At 36.7% G+C, this 19,977-nt stretch overlaps 1 protein-coding gene across 1 annotated transcript in view; it reads left to right on the forward strand.

The window, feature by feature from the left end:
- The first annotated feature begins 5,516 nt into the window (after positions 1–5,516).
- Positions 5,517–19,977, forward strand: part of LOC106464819 (paired mesoderm homeobox protein 2A-like) — a 22,785-nt gene continuing 8,324 nt past the window's right edge. The window contains exons 1-2 of the mRNA XM_013924975.2: positions 5,517–5,862; positions 7,869–8,095. Coding sequence (XP_013780429.2) covers positions 5,604–5,862; positions 7,869–8,095 — 486 coding nt within the window. The 5' untranslated portion in view covers positions 5,517–5,603. The remainder of the gene's footprint in view (positions 5,863–7,868; positions 8,096–19,977) is intronic.

Below are 19,977 nucleotides of genomic sequence, written 5' to 3' on the forward strand. Positions count from 1 at the left end.
ACTATATCTGTGGGAAGCGTTCCTTCAAACATCGCTACAGATGTTTTAGTATTGTTACTGCTACTATATCTGTGGGAAGCGTTCCTTCAAACATCGCTACAGATGTTTTAGTATTGTTACTGCTACTATATCTGTGGGAAGCGTTCCTTCAAACATCGCTACAGATGTTTTAGTATTGTTACTGCTACTATATCTGTAGTAAAGTGCTTCATGCTAAGTTTCAGAATGTAAAAATTGTCATTTTTAGAGTATTTCTTAGCGCTGATTACTGACAGTAACATGAAACATAAATTACTGCTGATATCACGATTTTTTAAATTTTTTTGTCGAAGTAACAGAAATGTAAAGAATAATGTGATTTTTACTTTCCTAAATATTAAAAAAAAGTTTCGAGATGCCAATGAGATTAGTAGCTATATATATATATATATGTGTGAAGGTGACTACTGTGACAATCGATCTTCGTTAGAGAAGATAAAGAAACAGTGCCTTCACTGTATCAGACAGATCTCCAGGCAAATGAGGCGTTTTTGAACTACATTTCTACAATAGCACGTGTTAAATTAATACAGTGAGTAGGTAGTAATACATTCAGGTTTCTGATAGACAGAATCGCCTGGTAGACAATGTATATGGATTTGTTTCGTAAATATATACAAAGATAATTTAAAATGGCTTTTGTATTACTTATCTATGGCACGGATCTTTGCTCTTGTTTTTCCAATTTTTCTTTCCTGTGATAGGATGAAATGAAGAAAATGAACGTTGGTTTCTCATTCTTTTCGTTAATGACTATTTAATTGCCTTCTTTAACATCAGTCAGTGCTGTCACTCTCCCGGGCAGAGACAGCAAATGAAGTGCTTTAAGTTTTGGTAACTCTCTTGACCCGAGTACGGAGGAACACGCTGTCACCGTTGAAACACTCTGTCTAACAAGACCGCTAATGGACGCCAAGCTCCGTATACCATAGCTACGGTCCGATAACACGCTTGGACTTCGAGACAATTTGATTTTCTGAGTCCAAATGAAACTTCTAGGAAACTCCAATGTTCCCCGTCGCTAAAAGTCTTTAGCTTAAGTACTTGCATTGTTAGAGGAAGTAGATAAAGAGACAGCTTTCTGGCTTACGCAAATTGAAATTAAAACAAGTCCATTACATTAACAAGGAGCTGCATATATAAATCGGTTAAGAGAGATGTTATAAGTAATTTGATTGGACTTAAACTGATATGAGACATAAAATAGCGCATTGAAATGTCACTCATTACGTAACATTTTCAATTTTTAAAGCTTCAACGTCAATTTAAATTTCGAAAAAAAAAAGCGAAACAGATTAGTTAATACTAATAAATACCTTAGCTAAGGTTCTTTTGCAAGATATCCAAAGACATAAATATTATCTAATGCAACTTAAATAACCCAATAGTTAGCGTAGGAGAGTGTTAATCTGTAGGTTCATGGTTCGCAACCCATTTCCGAAAATTCCTGCTTCGTATTTTGAGCCCGTGGGTGTCTTATAAAAAGAACAGCCGAATTCAACCACTCGATTAGAATCGGTGGGTGTGTTGATTAGCTGCCTTCCATCTATTCTGTCAGTTCAAAATTAGGGATGGCTAGTGCGGATTAACGTCGTGCAACAGAGAATTAAACAACTTATGTGAGATGCCCTGAATGTCAAATACTTAAAGTTGAGATTTATTTCTTAACTAAAAATCAAATAATGGTCGATTAAAACGTTTTGCCAGAAAATACCTGTTGTTGAAAGTGAAAGATAACCTCCACCAATAAATCATAAATATTACTTTATTCCAGCATTGTTAGTTTCAGATAAATAGTGTTTTGTGTTTTACCGCAAACCTGCACAATGAGTTATTTGCGCTGTGTTCGCCGGGGGGACCGAAACCCGAATTCTAGCATTAAATTCACTTCTGAGGCACCGCGAGATAGGCAAAGAAAAAAAGTCAATATTAGAATTTATGATAGAACGTGTCGTTTATTACGTTGAAAAAAAACAAAACAGAAACTTACTGTGTGGACTGAGTTTTCTCTAGAATTATCCTGTCTGGACTGAGTTTTCTCCAGATTTATCCTGTATGGACTGAGATTTCTCTAGATTTATCCTGTGAGAACTGAGATTTCTCTAGATTTATTCTGTGAGGACTGAGTTTTCTCTAGATTTATCCTGTGTGGACTGAATTTTCTCTAAATTTATCCTGTGTGGACTGAATTTTCTCTGGATTTATCCTGTTGAACTGAGATTTCTCTAGATTTATCCTGTCTGGACTGAGTTTTCTCCAGATTTATCCTGTATGGACTGAATTTTCTCTAAATTTATCCTGTGTGGACTGAAGATTTCTCTGTATTTATCCTGTGAGAACTGAGTTTTCTCTAGATTTATTCTGTGAGAACTGAGTTTTCTCTAGGTTTATTCTGTGAGAACTGAGATTTCTCTATATTTATCCTGTGAGAACTGAGATTTCTATGTATTTATCCTGTCTGGACTGAGGCTTCTCTATATTTATTCTGTGTGGACTGAGTTTTCTCTAGATTTATCCTGTGTGGACTGAGTTTTCTCTAGATTTATCCTGTGTGGACTAAATTTTCTCTGGATTTATCCTGTTGAACTGAGATTTCTCTAGATTTATCCTGTCTGGACTGAGTTTTCTCCAGATTTATCCTGTATGGACTGAGTTTTCTCTAGATTTATTCTGTGAGAACTGAGTTTTCTCTAGATTTATTCTGTGAGAACTGAGATTTCTCTAGATTTATAACAGGATAAATCTAGAGGAAACTCAGTCCATACAGGATAAATCTAGAGAAATCTCAGTCCATACAGGATAAATCTAGAGAAAATTTAGTCCACACAGGATAAATCTAGAGAAAACCCAGTCCACACCACACAGGATAAATCTAGAGGAAACTCAGTCCACACAGGATAAATCTAGTAAAAATTCAGTCCACACAGGATAAATCTAGAGAAATCTCAGTCCATACAGGATAAATCTAGAGAAAATTTAGTCCTCACAGAATAAATCTAAAGAAAACTCAGTCCAGACAGGATAAATACATAGAAATCTCAGTTCTCACAGGGAACTGAGTTTTCTCTAGATTTATCCTATGTGGACTGAGTTTTCTCTAGATTTATCCTGTGTGGACTGAGTTTTCTCTAGATTTATCCTGTGTGGACTGAGTTTTCTCTAGATTTATCCTGTGTGGACTGAGATTTCTCTAGATTTATCCTGTGTGGACTGAGATTTCTCTAGATTTATCCTGTGTGGACAGAGTTTCCTGTGGACATCACATGCTATTTTTTTTTACGTTTAGAGCAACACCATTTATTATTCAATTATTTTTTGTGTGTTTTTTTGGAGGGGAATAAATATCTACGGAAAGAAAGGACTTCCGTACGTTTTTGGATTTTTCAAAAGTGAAAATGCAATAATATGTAACTTGGCATTGGATTGTTCTATAACTTTACAGTACACACAGTAAAAAACGTCAAACGTTTCGGGCTTCGTCCTGGATCACCGCATCATGGAGCCGGGTACATCCTTTCGGAACCAGTAAAAAAAAAGCAGAAGCAATCCACAGAAAATCCAACCATCGTTTTAAAACAAACACACTTTAAATCCACTTGTAAAAGTCCATCGTAGTGATACACGTGTAATATTAAAGGTATCACGAGTTTAGTGTTAGAACATTTTAAATTAACAATGACATACAATATATCACTAAAAAGTATACCTTATTGTTTGGTAGCGAACATCAAAGGACTAGCGGGATTGAATTTCCGTTTGCATTTTCTTACAATGTCGAATACAATACATTTACCATTGTAAATACCGTAGAAGTACTTTTAATAGATCCTTTACAGCGCCACCTACAGCAAGTGCAAGAAAAACCTCGGAGATTAGCTGAGCGCTCACTTTGGACATCAAGAACACTGGAAGGTTTTATGCGTTATGAGTCTTCAGACTTTCCGCTGAGCCACTGGAGGCGTGAACAAAAATGAAACAGTTTTCTGTTTGGTTATAATTGGTTCTATAATATAATTTTGGTTTTGTTTGTAATTAAGCACAAAGCTACACAATGGGCTATCTGTGCTCTGCCCACCACGGGTATCGAAACCCGGATTCTAGTGTTGTAAGTCCGCAGACATACCGCCGTGCCACTGGGGGGGGGGGCGCGATAGGGAAGTTTGTTTTTGAATTTCGCGCAAAGCTACACGAGGGCTATCTGCGCTAGCCCTCCCTAATTTAGCAGTATAAGACTAGAGGGAAGGCAGCTAGTCATCACCACCCACCGCCAACTCTTGGGCTACCAACGAATAGTGGGATTGACCGTCACATTATAACGCCCCCACGGCTGAAAGGGCGAGCATGTTTGGTGTGACAGGGATTCGAACCCGCGACCCTCAGATTGCGAGTCGAGTGCCTTAACCACCTGGCCATGCCGGGCCCGCGATAGGGAAGTAATAAGACTATGATAATAATTCAAGAATAAGTCGCGTTTGTATGTAGACCTTTCTTCGTTTTAAACAAGCGTTCCGGAAATGGAGCCAATTAACTAAATTTAATTGCATAATTTTTGCATGTAATGATTTTTTTTTTTAGATAAGTTCCAAGTAGATTTTCTTTCTAATTACCAAGAAATATTCAAATTTCTCGTTAACAAAATTTGATTTTTTCATTTATTACAAGTATGCGGGTTCATTTCTAATGAAACGGTGGGTAAAATTAATCAAAGCACATTATTAATATGAAAAGACAGTTAAATAATAGTAATTATAATTGATAAATACATTTATAAACAACTGATAATTTGAAGCGGGAATAAAAATATTACGACCAATAAAATCGGAAACTTACTTTTTTTCATCTTTTGTTTTTCTCACAGACAGAGGATGTAAAAAACATGCAATACTTTTCGTGATTTCACCGAATTGTTGTTTGTTAACCCTTACAGTAACTCAGTGTGATTCAATTTGTTCCCAAGTTTCAGTTTTAGTGTGCAAGATGACCGTTCCTCGCGTGACTGACCCCCATGTATATCACTTGGCAGACGCGAGGTCACAGTTCCTGCTGTCGTACTTACAGCCTGGGAACGTAACTCCCTGGGCAGCGGTAAAGTTCCCGATCACCATCCCGTATTAACACTGGCTTGCGCTGAACAGCACCATCGAAGCACCCTTTCTAGGTCGCATCAAACGAGCATCGTAGACTTTTGCTGGTAATTTGGTAATTGACGGCAAAACGCCGTCTGTGGAAGTGAGGAATAGCAGAGTATTCAGTCTAACCAGGAGAGGCGGCAGAGGTACCGCTACTAGCCTGTCACAAACCCTCCGAGAATTATAATTCAATTACGGGTCGTGTGGCAGCGTGAGAGCGATGGTCCACTAACAACACTGACGGAGTCATAGCAAGAGAATTTGAATAGAAGCAGAAACTACCGTAAGTCCCTCCCCCTAGCGAGTACGGAAGGTAAGAGGAAGAGAGACTGCAACTTCTGGCGAACCCATGGTGGCAGATTGAGCTCGACTATAAAGCTGGTTGTGAAAGTAAAAAATATACCATTTGTTTTGTAGACTTCTCATTGTAACCTAATGGAGTATCCATACCTCAACCAGCACAGTTTCGATTCCGGCTGTCCGGATCCGGGCCTATCGTCGTGTCAGCGGCCATATTCTTACACTGACCTCACCTCGTGCAGCCAAGTGTCTTACCGCTATTCTTCGCCCTTTCACGCGCCTGGAATGAACACGTCTTCTCGTGGCATGATCACTCGTCCCCGTACAGAGTCCGTGCACATGCCGCCAGCGGCAGTAACTCAGACCGTCTTCCCCACCAACATGGGATTTCAAAGTAAGTGGCTGCGAACCGCCTCTTCTTAAATCTCTCTCGGAACAACTAACTACATTAAGCCTGCAGCTTGAGACAGAAATGAAATAATCGAATATAGATTAAAGTTAAAAGTGAATTATAACACTAGTTAACCGGGGTATCTCTAGCTATCTTCTAGCTTACCTACAGTGGGGGTTTTAATGCGTCGTACATGAAGTCAGTGATGACGTACAATCCCAGAATCTCATCCAGTCGCATCAGTTCGTATAATATTTATCATTTTTCGAAGTGGTTCGGAAGAAAAGCTGAAGGGAATAAGAGATAACAAGGTTAAGCCTAAATCCAATAATTTGTAGCTTACAGAGAAAATATGGTCAGCCATTAGGGAGGTTATAGCTATTAACAAGAAAACAGATATAAAGATGAGAAACAGGCAATATAGGTAGACGAATCGATAAATAGATTAAGGCCAAATAGATAAATAAACAGATGTACATAGATAGATTTTAGTAATTTTCAGATTTTGTGTTTTATATTCTTGCTACTTATTCTTTAGCAGATATTTTGCCCTTTTTTAATGATCCATAAACGCGTGTAAACAGTTCTAACCGAACCTTCGTACAATAATGACAAAAGAGAGTGCGTTCAGTTTTATATCGTCTCTTCTGACTTCTATCAGCATTTGATAGTCAGTTAGTTTTTGCAACAACTGAATATAACTCCTTTAGTTCTATATTAAATCAAGTAAGTTGGATTGAAAAATTATTTAAATCATTATTTACGAAACAAACGTGATTTGTCAAAGAATAGACGTTGATGATTTACCCAAACAAAACGGCTAACTATTGAACTGAGTTATTGGAATTGCTGTAAAAAAAAACAATAATAACACATTTGTCTCAACCACTTGTGTGTGTTTTAGTTCAGAACTGAAATGTACCCAACAAGTGAAAATTACCTATAAAAACAGCAGACACCCCCCTCCTATTATATTTCTGATCGAGTTCTGCATCACAGTTTACAATCACAAGTTAAGACTACATTAAGATCACAGTTATTGGTATAGGTTAATTACGTGATTTAGTTGTGTATGTTAAGATGTAAAGTTTACTTTTCCACGTTGTTGTTTTTTTAATATTCAATTCATAAGTTTTCGTTGTACCCGAATGTTCGTAGTATTGTTGTGATGATATTAATATCAATATCAATATGATTGATATTGATATGATGTTTCATGTTCCAAATATTCATAATTCACTGACTGACAGGGAGCTGCCCGGACTGTGAACCCAAGGCTTCGTGGTTTGCGTCCCGTTGTCATAAAAACTCGCTGCACACTTTTGACGTGGATGCGCTATAAAAGTGACTGTCTAGCAGCAGTTGCCCAAGAGTTGGCGGCTGTTGCTGTTGGCTAACTGACTTCACTCTAGCCTATCAGTTCAAAATTAAAGACGGTTAGGTGCACATAACGCTTGTGTAGCTTTGGGCGCAAAATTCTAAATTCTGATTGATAGTTAGTCTATGAAAAGAAACGCCTAAAGCTGATTGGTGGACGAAAGCAGGTGAATTAAATAAAAGTGTTGGAAAAACTTTCGCTTTTAAATTGTAAAATGCCTGTACCGTGATTTTATATAAGCGATATTTGAGCCCCTACAGATGAGCTCATTAAGACACTGGCGGGTGACGTCGATTCGAGCGTTGTAAATTTTCATCTTAATAACAATAGTTGATAACATCTCTGGGGCATTGAAAATTCACTAAAGTTTCCGAGTTTGTACGTATAACAACATAGTATATAGCATTGAATTTACTACTGAAAATAATTGTATGTTTTTAATTATTGTTCTAATTTATCTTGTACTTTTGAAAACCGAAAACTAAAGGCTAAATATTATGCGCTGCATGACTGCGATGACTTTTGAGACCCTTGTATTAATTTATATAGACCATATTGACACGTTTTTTATACGGTATATTTACTATGTTAACATAATATCAATTATCTACTGACTTCGTTGTTTCTCAAGGGTCGTTACACGCACACGTGGATTATCCACGGACACTATCTTACAAGATGTATCCTGGTAACAACGGTGTACTGACTGAGAAGCGGAAGCAGCGCCGGATCCGAACCACCTTCACGAGCGGCCAGTTGAAGGAGCTAGAGCGTGCATTCCACGAAACGCATTACCCGGACGTTTACACCCGAGAAGAGATTGCTATGAAAATAGACTTAACGGAGGCCAGAGTCCAGGTTAGTGGCACGTGAATGCAAAACAAAGACTTGATAAAAAAAATATTAAATGAAACCCCTGTAAAACTGTTGTTTCCTTTTGACAAATGTGTATTGCGGAAAAGATAGCCTACTAGCGCTGTAACGCTAACAAACAATAAGAAATTATGGTTTTTCCTGTATTTTGTAACCTTATTTAAAGATAACAGTAACACGCAGAGGACAATAAAAGGGGAGGAGCTCACCGAAAAAAAAATAGAGAGTGTCAGGGGAGAATATGGGGGTTGTGAGAAACAAACAGATTCTTTGTTATTCCTGTTCAATCAGTGAGAAACAAACAGATTCTTTTTTATTCCTGTTCAATCAGTGAGAAACAAACAGATTCTTTGTTATTCCTGTTCAATCAGTGAGAAACAAACAGATTCTTTTTTATTCCTGTTCAATCAGTGAGAAACAAACAGATTCTTTGTTATTCCTGTTCAATCAGTGAGAAACAAACAGATCCTCTGTTATTCCTGTTAATTCAGTGAGAAACAAACAGATCCTCTGTTATTCCTGTTTAATCAGTAATATTCACTTTTAAAATCTAAAACTAAACAGTGATTTCTTGCGTATTAACACTTAAAAACATATCACAATAAGTCCCTGTGTTCCGTTAATTTTAAAGCTGAAATATTATCTCTAATAGCTTGCAGCAAGCATAATGTGGAACCAGGTGTGTCCTTTAGTAGTTGTAAACAATTACTGATGACTGACAAAAAAAGGGCACTTTTAGGGCATAAGAGGAGGAATAAGGAGCTTGAGCCCCCCACCCTCTCCCGTGCACTTTAATGGTTACAAATATTGTTTAATCTGCTCTTAGCTCCACATAGTGCTATCATAAAATCCCTGAAAATCATACTTTTTTTGTTGTCCAATATTTAGGTTTAACATCGCTCTACTTCTCCGTATAACTTATAAATTTGTGATTAAAACATTTAAAATACAATATCGAAACTAACTTTGATCAAAAGTCCTAGATAACGTTGTTCATCAAAACAAACTACGTATTTCATAATACATTTAGTTCCTGTTGTTCTCTCCCCCCCTCCCAGGGTCTGTCTTTCAACTGTACTTGTTTTCTTTGTTTAGTTGTCCCTAAACGTTATGGAACCGTAAAAGTGATTTAATCACGTAAGTAGTGTTCCGAAAGCCCAAATAATAGGATCTGAGTTCAAAGTGTTTTCTTTCCTTGTTTGCTTATTTAACCCAAAGATACACAGTTGGTTATCAGCACTCAAGTTTGAACAATTTAAAACTTTTAACCTGAATGAAGTTGGTTTTTCTCGCGACTATATGAAGGCATGAGTAGTCTAAATCACGTCATATTCACGTAAATATAGACGGGTTGTATAATAGGTTAAAATTACAATTAATGTTTTAGCATTGAAACTTGCACTAATCCAGTAAATATTAAATTCATTTATTGTCTGATGTGTTCAGCTTCAAAATAGGCTTAGTGGTTACGGAGCTTCAGAAATCCTCTGCTGGTGCTTTTAACCAAGCTCGTGACTTGTTAGAGGGGGTGACTGTTTGGATTTCTCTACTTATACCAGTAAATAACATCGTGATTATAGTAACTATTGATGTAGTAACAGTTGCACTGCACGCGACACACACACGAGTCCCGCACGTGTCCCAGAGGCGGACATCTGGATCAATTTACATGTGTTCTTTATATCTTTTTTTCACGTTAATCTACTGTTCTTCACGCTTCGTCAACAATTATTTTTACGAAATAACTGCGTGGCGTAGAAAGGCAAAAGAATTTAAAACTTAGCTGAACAAAAATCACTGTAATATGTTTACAATCCTTGGCAATATTTCCAACTGTAATATGTATATAATCTTTGGCAATATTTCCAACTGTAATATGTATACAATCTTTGGAAATATTTCCAAATGTAATATATAGAATTTTTGGCAATATTTCCAACTGTAATATGTATATAATCGTTGGCAATATTTCCAACTGTAATATGTATACAATCTTTGGAAATATTTCCAACTGTAATATGTATACAATCTTTTGCAATATTTCCAACTGTAATATGTATACAATCTTTGGAAATCTTTCCAACTGTAATATGTATACAATCTTTGGAAATCTTTCCAACTGTAATATGTATACAATCTTTGGCAATATTTCCAACTGTAATATGTATACAATCTTTGGCAATATTTCCAACTGTAATATGTATACAATCTTTGGAAATATTTTCAACTGTAATATGTATACAATATTTGGCAATATTTCCAACTGTAATATGTATATAATCTTTGGCAATATTTCCAACTGTAATATGTATACAATATTTGGCAATATTTCCAACTGTAATATGTATATAATCTTTGGCAATATTTCCAACTGTAATATGTATACAATATTTGACAATATTTTCAACTGTAATATGTATATAACCTTTGGCAATATTTCCAGTGAAGTCAGTTTACCACTGTATACACTATGTTACGAAACTTTAGTGTGTGTGTGTGTAATTGAATTAGGCTCACAGTATTACATGGCCAACTTGCAAAATTAATGCAATAGTCCAGTATAAGGATTCCAAAACTGGAGGCCGCAGGAAAGTAAATACACAAAATAAGCAATCTGTCAAGATACTCAATATGTGTAGTTTCATCGGGTGGGGATCCTCAGTAAGGATGTTCTGGTGGGGGAGGGAAAAAGTCTGGGAATCTCTCGTCTAGTGCATCCTTTGCCGACAAATATTTCGTGCGTTGTTAATGCCTAATATGAGTTGTACTAACGCTTACAATCGACATAATTTCGACTCGTCTAGTGCATCCTTTGTCGACAAGTATTTCGTGTGTTGTTAATGCCTAATATGAGTTGTACTAACGCTTACAATCGACATATTTTCGACTCGTCTAGTGCATCCTTTGTCGACAAGTATTTCGTGCGTTGTTAATGCCTAATATGAGTTGTACTAACGCTTACAGTCGACATAATTTCGACTCGTCTAGTGCATCCTTTGTCGACAAGTATTTCGTGCGTTGTTAATGCCTAATATGAGTTGTACTAACGCTTACAGTCGACATACTTTCGACTCAGCATGGCAACCATTATGATAAAGCCGCAAGTAATTTTCAGGAAATGTGTAGTTATTCTTACTAATTGCGAGGATTACTGATGACGTCACTGACAGTTATTCCTTCAACCATGTTATCCAATGTTCCATGAAGTAACAGTTCTCTACGGTCTCTTCCACTAGGTTCTCCTTTTCTTTTTGTCAAGTTTTCTATATATTTTGCCTCTTACAGATAAATAAAAAATCAACTTTTTGACGTAGGAACAGATTATCATTTACTCTTCATGTGGCAAATAAAAAACGGGAAGAAACCCCCAAAATAACGGGTAAATGCAAAAATGAAATGATACAAAGTTCACAAAATTTACCACCAAGTTTGAGTTGGTTGTTTTTGGTTTTGTTACTATTAAGCACAAAGATGCAGAATGGGCTACCTGTGCTGTGATACTCACAGGTATCGAAACCCGATTTTTAGGGTCGTAAGCCTCAAGACTTTTCATTGAGCCATTGGAGGACATTAGGTTTGATTATGGTATATTGGAGATTTTTATAGTTTGTTATGCCTTAATATGTGAGCTGTATCTTAATTGTTAAGCCTAAATTTCTGTATCTTAATTGTTAAGCCTAAATTTCTGTATGTGAATAATAAATACTTCATTTTTTGCACTCATATATATAAGTTTTTATTTTGAAGCTCTTCATGCACGTAAATGTTTTTACAATAACTGCTCTTACTTTTTGCACTTCACATCAAATGGGGCGGCGTGGACTAGTGGTTAGCGCGCCGAGCTATATCTAAGGGTCCATGGTTAGAGTCGCGTTGATGCAAAAAAAAATAATCACGGTCAAATCCCACCATTCGATTAGAGTAGCCAAAAAGTTAGCGGTGGGTGTTGTTGAATAGTTGTCTTCCATTGTGGAAGATAACCTTAGTGTAATTTACCGCGAAATAAGCCCAATGTTGTCAACTCTCTCTCCTAACAATACGAAGGATGTGCTGGTGTATAAAATAAAGCTCCAGTTGAAACAGCATTCGATCACTGTTTATCAAACATTAAAAAAAACCTTAACTTTAAGACCAAACGTCTGAGACCTCATTGAACACGTAACATATACTCAATCATTTCTGTCTTGCGTATGTGGGTTTGTGTTTTACAGAAGAGTGTTACAGTGATGACAGTCTGTAAGACTAGATGACTTTTCCCGACGTCCAAATGGAGCATTGTGGACGTAATGTCGCCTGTGGATTAATTTGATGTATGTCATGTCCTAACGTGTCATCCGGAATACTGAAGATTCCAACGTCCTCAGACTTTCTTCCGACTGTAGCTGTTAAATTTCCTCTTTTTTTTTTTGGAACTGAATTTCTATATATATACATATGTATACATTATTTTGACGAATGATTTGGGGAAATTTTGAAACCTTGTGTGAAAGTTGAAACTGTATGATTACCTGGACAACAGGTATTTACAGCATTCATTCCATACGAGTGGTAGGTGACGCAGTTAATTTACGTACAAATGGTCCGGTCAGCTTTGTGCGTTGTGAACCACTGCTGTCACTCGAAACTGGATTAGAAACTTCATATCCGTATTCTGTACAAGTAGACTCTGGCGTACTTTACAAGTCACCTAGCCGTATTATATACAAGTAGACTCTGGCGTACTTTACAAGTCACCTAGCCGTATTCTGAACAAGTAGACTCTGGCGTACTTTACAAGTCACCTAGCCGTATTATATACAAGTAGACTCTGGCGTACTTTACAAGTCACCTAGCCGTATTCTGTACAAGTAGACTCTGGCATACTTTACAAGTCACCTAGCCGTATTCTGTACAAGTAGACTCTGGCATACTTTACAAATCACCTAGCCGTATTCTGTACAAGTAGACTCTGGCGTACTTTACAAGTCACCTAGCCGTATTCTGTACAAGTAGACTCTGGCGTACTTTACAAGTCACCTAGCCGTATTCTGTACAAGTAGACTCCGGCGTACTTTACAAGTCACCTAGGTGTATTACGTACACGTATATTATGGGGTACTTTAGGTGTAGACCGTTATTAACAAAAACTGATAATGTTTGTAATGAAGTACTAATAACACCTTATTGTAATTACCTCCGTCACTGAAATGTGGGCGGAGGTTATGTTTTCACCCCTGTTTATTGGTGTGTTTGTCAGCAAGATTTCTCGAAAACGGCTGAAAGTTGGTATACATTAGGACTAAGATCCAACTTAGAAGTGATTAGTTTCTGGAAGGTCAAGGTCACAACAAAGTCACGAAAATCTAAACAATCCCTATCTGTTAACACGGGGACCGAATTTCCACACTATTTGTGCTCAATAACTCAGTCAGAAATGATTGGATTTTGATGGAACTTAGTGTACATATGTAGAATATTATTCCTCATTGTCCTGCCAAAAATAGTCAGTGTCCGTTGATAACGACGGACATATAGACACATTTTCGTGTTTTTTTTGTTTTAGGGCCGAATATAATCAACGCCGCGTAGCTGGGGTATGCGCTCCACAGAGTGCCCCCTCTAGTTATCTATTGCATTAGTATTCCGTATTCATGACAAAGCTACCAAGGCTATCTCTCGCCCTTTATAATTTTGAATTACTGACAAGGGGGGAGGGCAGCCAGTCAACAGCGCCATACCACCCACCATCCATGCTAACAGATTGATGTTACTTTTATAATGCACCCACAGCTTAAGGTGCGGCGAATATTTTGTGGGATCTTACTGATTCGAACCAGGCCCAACAACTCTCAAACAAAGAGCTCAACCACAGGGACAATCCTCGCATTTATTTATTGAAATGGCAATATATTTTATTGAAGTCCCACCCCTCTTCAAATATTTTATTACACCCTTTGTTACACTCTTATTACATATTATTGAGACTTACTGCAAAATATTTGTAACTTATAATGACAACTAGGTCAAAGAGCAGTGAAAATGACCTTAACTTGATAAAGAAATATATGAGTAGATCACCCCCGAGAGAAGGAAGACCTACCTTCTGCAAGCGCTCCGTTTATCGATCTCCAGTTTTGAGCTAAATCTATTTTTTGAGTCTACGTGATAAGGATATAAGAAAATATAAGGACACGGTGTGGTCCAGTGATTAATGTGAATCTGAAGGTTCATGGTTCGCGTCGCACTTTGGGACCATGGTTACGATATAAGAATTACGGTTATATCTAAACTTCGGTCTGATAATTTTAGCCCAAGAGTTGACGATGGTTAGCTGCTTTTATCCCCCAGTCTGTCGGTTAAGAATTAGGAACGGCCATGCACAGATAGCCCCTTTTTAGATTTGCGCGAAAAGTCTAACAACAACAACAAGTAAATGTAACTCCAGTAAAGATTCCTACAATGTTAATTTTGTAAACTTCATTCGCATAAGCTAGTTGGTAAGAGTACACAGAGTTTACTAAAGTAAAATTAAATATTCTAAATGATTCAAACCTGCAAGTTGTAACAGTTATTGTGGACGATATTAATTCTAAGTGTCTTGTTTTCATATGACTAAAATTCAACCGTACGCTTAGCAACCAAGACTTGCTTTACCAAGTGAACTTAGAACCGGAGTTTTTTTTTTTAATTAAACAACAGAGCAGGCTGTCATGGAATTGGGCCATCGTTGTTGCTAAGCGACCGAAGTCTTCTAAGTACGATCTTTTCAGAGATGCGTATTTACATATTTTGAGGAAGCTTCGCTCGGGAATTGTCTTTCATATTCCTCAAAAATTTAAATTGTAAAATATTTTAATTCCAAATCCACAATTTTTTTTCCATTAGTTTTTAGAATCAATCAATTAAAAGTCACGGAGAAATAATTCAACTAACGTATATAGACTACATTATTCTAATTACTGGTGAACTAGCTAGCCCGCCCATTGGTTAACGTGCGGCACTGCAGATACGTGGTTAGCGCCCCCTCACCGCCGAAAATAAATCCCGCTTCACACCCTTTGGGCGCGTTATAAGAGTAACGGATAAATCTCATTATTCGATAAGAGCAGCCCACGAGAAGCTTTGCGCAAAATTCAACAACAAATTTGTTTTTTATTTCATGAAACGGATTATTGGTTCGATGCCCGACAATTATTTTCCATTTTTATATTTTACTTTCTAACTTTTGGTAAAACAATTTGATTTAAGATATCTCGATAGTTTACCGCTAATAAATTATTTATGGCATGTGAGGAAAAACCTTAAACAGTGCCGTTCATCGTTTCATTAAATTATAGTACTCTCCTAAACCATCCAACCAGTTCATGTTAAAGTCTTATTCTGACCCGACAAGCCACCCAATTAATTCTACCAGTTCGTGTTAAAGTCTTATTCTGACCTGACAAGCCACCCAATTAATTCGACCAGTTCGTGTTAAAGTCTTATTCTGACCCGACAAGCCATCCAAGTAATCCAACCAGTTCATGTTAAAGACTTATTCTGACCCGACAAGCCATCCATGTAATCCAACCATTTCATGTTAAGGTATTATTCTGACCCGACAAGCCATCCAAGTAATCTAACCAGTTCATGTTAAAGTCTTATTCTGACCCGACAAGCCATGCAAGTAATCAGTCATAGGTTTGTGGCACATCGCGTGCAAAATGAAAGAAAAAAACTAAACAAATCAACCTACACCTGCGCCCCCACACGGGACGGTTATGTCAACACCATAAAGCGGGACAAGCAAGGGTACAGACGTGAACTTCGATCTCTAGACACGCTATACTTAATTGTTTTCACCGCTGGTTAACAAATGTTCTCCCGGTGTTCTGTGGACCATCCATCCGTGACTCGATTTGTTGTTTTTGTGATTCATTGGAAATGTTTAGCTAAATATGGTTTAGCCATAAAACAAAGTTACAACAGCTTATCATTTACACTTGTTGTCACACACTCAATTTTAGGCCCTAAACCTCATCGTGCGAATGTTTGGTAACAGAACTATTGTGAAACAAATTGAACAAATATGTTCTGAAAAACAAATACTACTGATCGTCGAGAAGTCACGACATGTTACTGCTAGTAACATGTAATTCCAGCCACGCTAGACGTAACGATAAACGAGTTAAGATAAGTATTTATATAATGCTCGGGAATTATTTCTAATGGATAATCAAAATAGCACTTATAGTGTTAAAAATACGAGGCCTAAACATTTATAGTCGTAAAAATTGTTTCTCTGTAAGATATATAATAATGCTAGTAACATGTAATTCCAGCCACGCTAGACGTAACGATAAACGAGTTAAGATAAGTATTTATATAATGCTCGGGAATTATTTCTAATGGATAATCAAAATAGCACTTATAGTGTTAAAAATACGAGGCCTAAACATTTATAGTCGTAAAAATTGTTTCTCTGTAAGATATATGTGTTTAACATTCAAGGTCTTTATGTCCATGTAAGTAAAATTTTAACAATCGAACAGACGCGATTTAACCGTAAACTTTTGGTTTATTTGACGTGCGTTAATCTTGGATAAACCATACAGTTGAAGCACGGTTTTGACCGGATAACACTCAAATTTTAACAATCGAACTGGTGCTATTTAACTGTAAACTTTTGGTTTATTTGAGGTGCGTTAATCTTGGATAAACCATACAGTTGAAGCACGGTTTTAACCGGATAACACTCAAATTTTAACAATCGAACTGGTGCTAATTAACTGCAGACTATTTGTTTACTTGAGATGTGTTAATCTTGCATAAATCATGTTTTAATCGGGTAACAATGAAATTTTAACAATCGGGAAATTAAATTGAACAAAAGTTTAGGTCAGTTTAAATGACTAATTTTGGGCAAATCATACGAATAAAACACGATCTTGCTTAATCGGGATAACAGTCAAAATGAAACGTGCACCAATGAAACGCAAAATTTTGTCAGTTAACATGTGTTCATTTTGGCTCATCTATATCGAGTACTGCGTTGGAAGTAGCGAGCCTGTTAGTGAAAGTGTTGCAGAACGAAACGTTGGAAGTAGCGAGCCTGTTAGTGAAAGTGTTGCAGAACGAAACGTTGGAAGTAGCGAGCCTGTTAGTGAAAGTGTTGCAGAACGATACGTTGGAAGTAGCGAGCCTGTTAGTGAAAGTGTTGCAGAACGAAACCTTCATTGATAACATTCTCATACTTTATCAGAGATGAAGACCATAATTATATATCTTCACACTCTCCGAGGGTTGAGGACTAAAGTGATATACCTTCATTGATAACATTCTCATACTTTATCAGGGATGAAGACCATAATTATATATCTTCACACTCTGCAAGGGTTGAGGACTAAAGTGATATACCTTCATTGATAACATTATCATATTTTATCAGAGATGAAGACCATAATTATATATCTTCACACTCTCCGAGGGTTGAGGACTAAAGTGATATACCTTCATTGATAACATTCTCATACTTTATCAGGGATGAAGACCATAATTATATATCTTCACACTCTCCGAGGGTTGAGGACTAAACCGTCAAAACTTTGATCCATGATGAGGTTGCATATATTATAAATGTTTGAACTTAAAATATTGTTGACACATTGATTTTTATACCGTACAATATCGTGAGCTTGCCATTTTTTTTCTGTTTTATAAGACGATGCTGTATGTACAAGGGAATTTACCATAGTTTTAATATTATATACACAGTTACAAGAATGTTATTTATATAGCATACATATTGTGATATATTGTTGACACATTGATTTTTATACCGTACAATATCGTGAGCTTGCCATTTTTTTTCTATTTTATAAGACGATGCTGTATGTACAAGGGAATTTACCATACTTTTAATATTATATACACAGTTACAAGAATGTTATTTATATAGCATACATATTGTGATATATTGTTGACGGTGGTTTTATCTTGTGATATATTGTTGACGGTGGTTTTATCTTGTGATATACTGTTGAGATGGTTCTATCTTGTGATATATTGTTGACGGTAGTTCTATCTTGTGATATACTGTTGAGACCGTTCTATCTTGAGATATATTGTTGATGGTGGTTCTATCTTGTGATATATTGTTGACGGTAGTTCTATCTTGAGATATATATTGTTGACGGTAGTTCTATCTTGTGATATATTGTTGAAGGTGGTTCTATACAACTCCCAATGTTCAGTACACTGGTTTCACAGTAAAAGCTACACTGTGTACTTTTTGTTTGTTTGCTGTTAAGTACAAAGCTACAAAATGGGCTATTTGTGCTCTGCCTTCCGATATCCACATAAAGTAATTATTAGGATAACTACCTATAGTCAGCTGACGTCCCCAAAAAAGGGGGGATTAATTTTTGCTTTGTTCTGAATAAAGAAAAAGAAGAGGTCAGTCCTGGGGTGTTTCTCTAACGAAAGGACATTTCATTCTAGAACCACAACAACGATTGTCATTACGGATTCTTCAATATATACACATGCTCTCAGGCTAGATATGAGTTAGAGGTTTTAGCACCGTGTATATGTATACACATATGTGCATATATACGTGTGTGTATCTAAGTCAATAGTTCTGATATTATAAATTACATCAACTGTTTAAAGGCGATCAAATCAGCGCTATACAACAATGATGAAGTTGATATAGATCAAAGCCAAAACGAAGAAACCTGTCCATTACTAGATGTCATAGCGAACGTATTGGCTTTGATTTATATATAACAGTTAGAGCTTTTAGCATTTGTGTGTATAAGATTATTATTCAGGGGGATTATCTGTAACCGTAAAATTACGATTGAATTATTTATTTTTTTCAAATTATTTATGCAACAACTTGCTTGTGGGTCTGTAACTTTGTTGGTTAATTACAATCCCTAAACACACACATAAGCCACGCAAAACATTAAATAACAAACGCCTTCAATATTGAAATTAGCCCCACTAATATCTGCTGCCCCCATGCTTCTTTTTGGTCAATTCTTTAAACTGTGTGCTGTAACAGCCTAAAACATAAAACACCACTCAGTATGATGCAGTAAGTGGACCCCAGCGGTAGTTAGCGGTATAACAACAAGTCGGTAACTTGAGAGTTAGGCCTTAATCTCAGAACTAACAACAAGTCGGTAACTTGAGAGTTAGGCCTTGATCTCAGAACTAACAACAAGTCGGTAACTTGAGAGTTAGGCCTCACTCTCAGAACTAACAACAAGTCGGTAACTTGAGAGTTAGGCCTCACTCTCTGAACTAACAACAAGTCGGTAACTTGAGAGTTAGGCCTCACTCTCAGAACTAACAACGAGTCGGTAACTTGAGAGTTAGGCCTCATTCTCAGAACTATACTCCATTGGATATTCACGCTCATTTGTTATTTAACACCTGCAAGTTCAGTTATGAACTCGGATATTTTACTGCAGGCTAAATAAAACTAACTTATTACGTTTGTCTATTTTTGGAATTTCGCGTAAAGCTACTCGAGGGTTATCTATCTACGCTATTTGTCCCTACTTTAGTAGTTATAGACTAGAGGGAAAGTAGCTAGTCAAACTACCCACCGCCAACTCTTTTACAAACGATATCTAACAATGGAGGTTAAAAAAAGACGTATTCTCATAAATGAATTTCACATATTGTTTACAGATAACAGAAACTGATATTTTGTTCACTATTATTCCTCAAAACGTTTGCTTTGCTTTATCTTAAAGCTGCGCTGTGTTTGTGCGGTAATATTTGACGTTATAACCTCTCAAAGGGACCAATATATATATATATATATATATATATATATATTATTACCTAACTACTAATAGTATTAGTACTAACTTAACGTACCCCGACCCCCCACC

Source organism: Limulus polyphemus, unplaced genomic scaffold (genome assembly GCF_000517525.1).
Source record: "Limulus polyphemus unplaced genomic scaffold, Limulus_polyphemus-2.1.2 Scaffold1750, whole genome shotgun sequence".
NCBI lineage: Eukaryota > Metazoa > Arthropoda > Merostomata > Xiphosura > Limulidae > Limulus > Limulus polyphemus.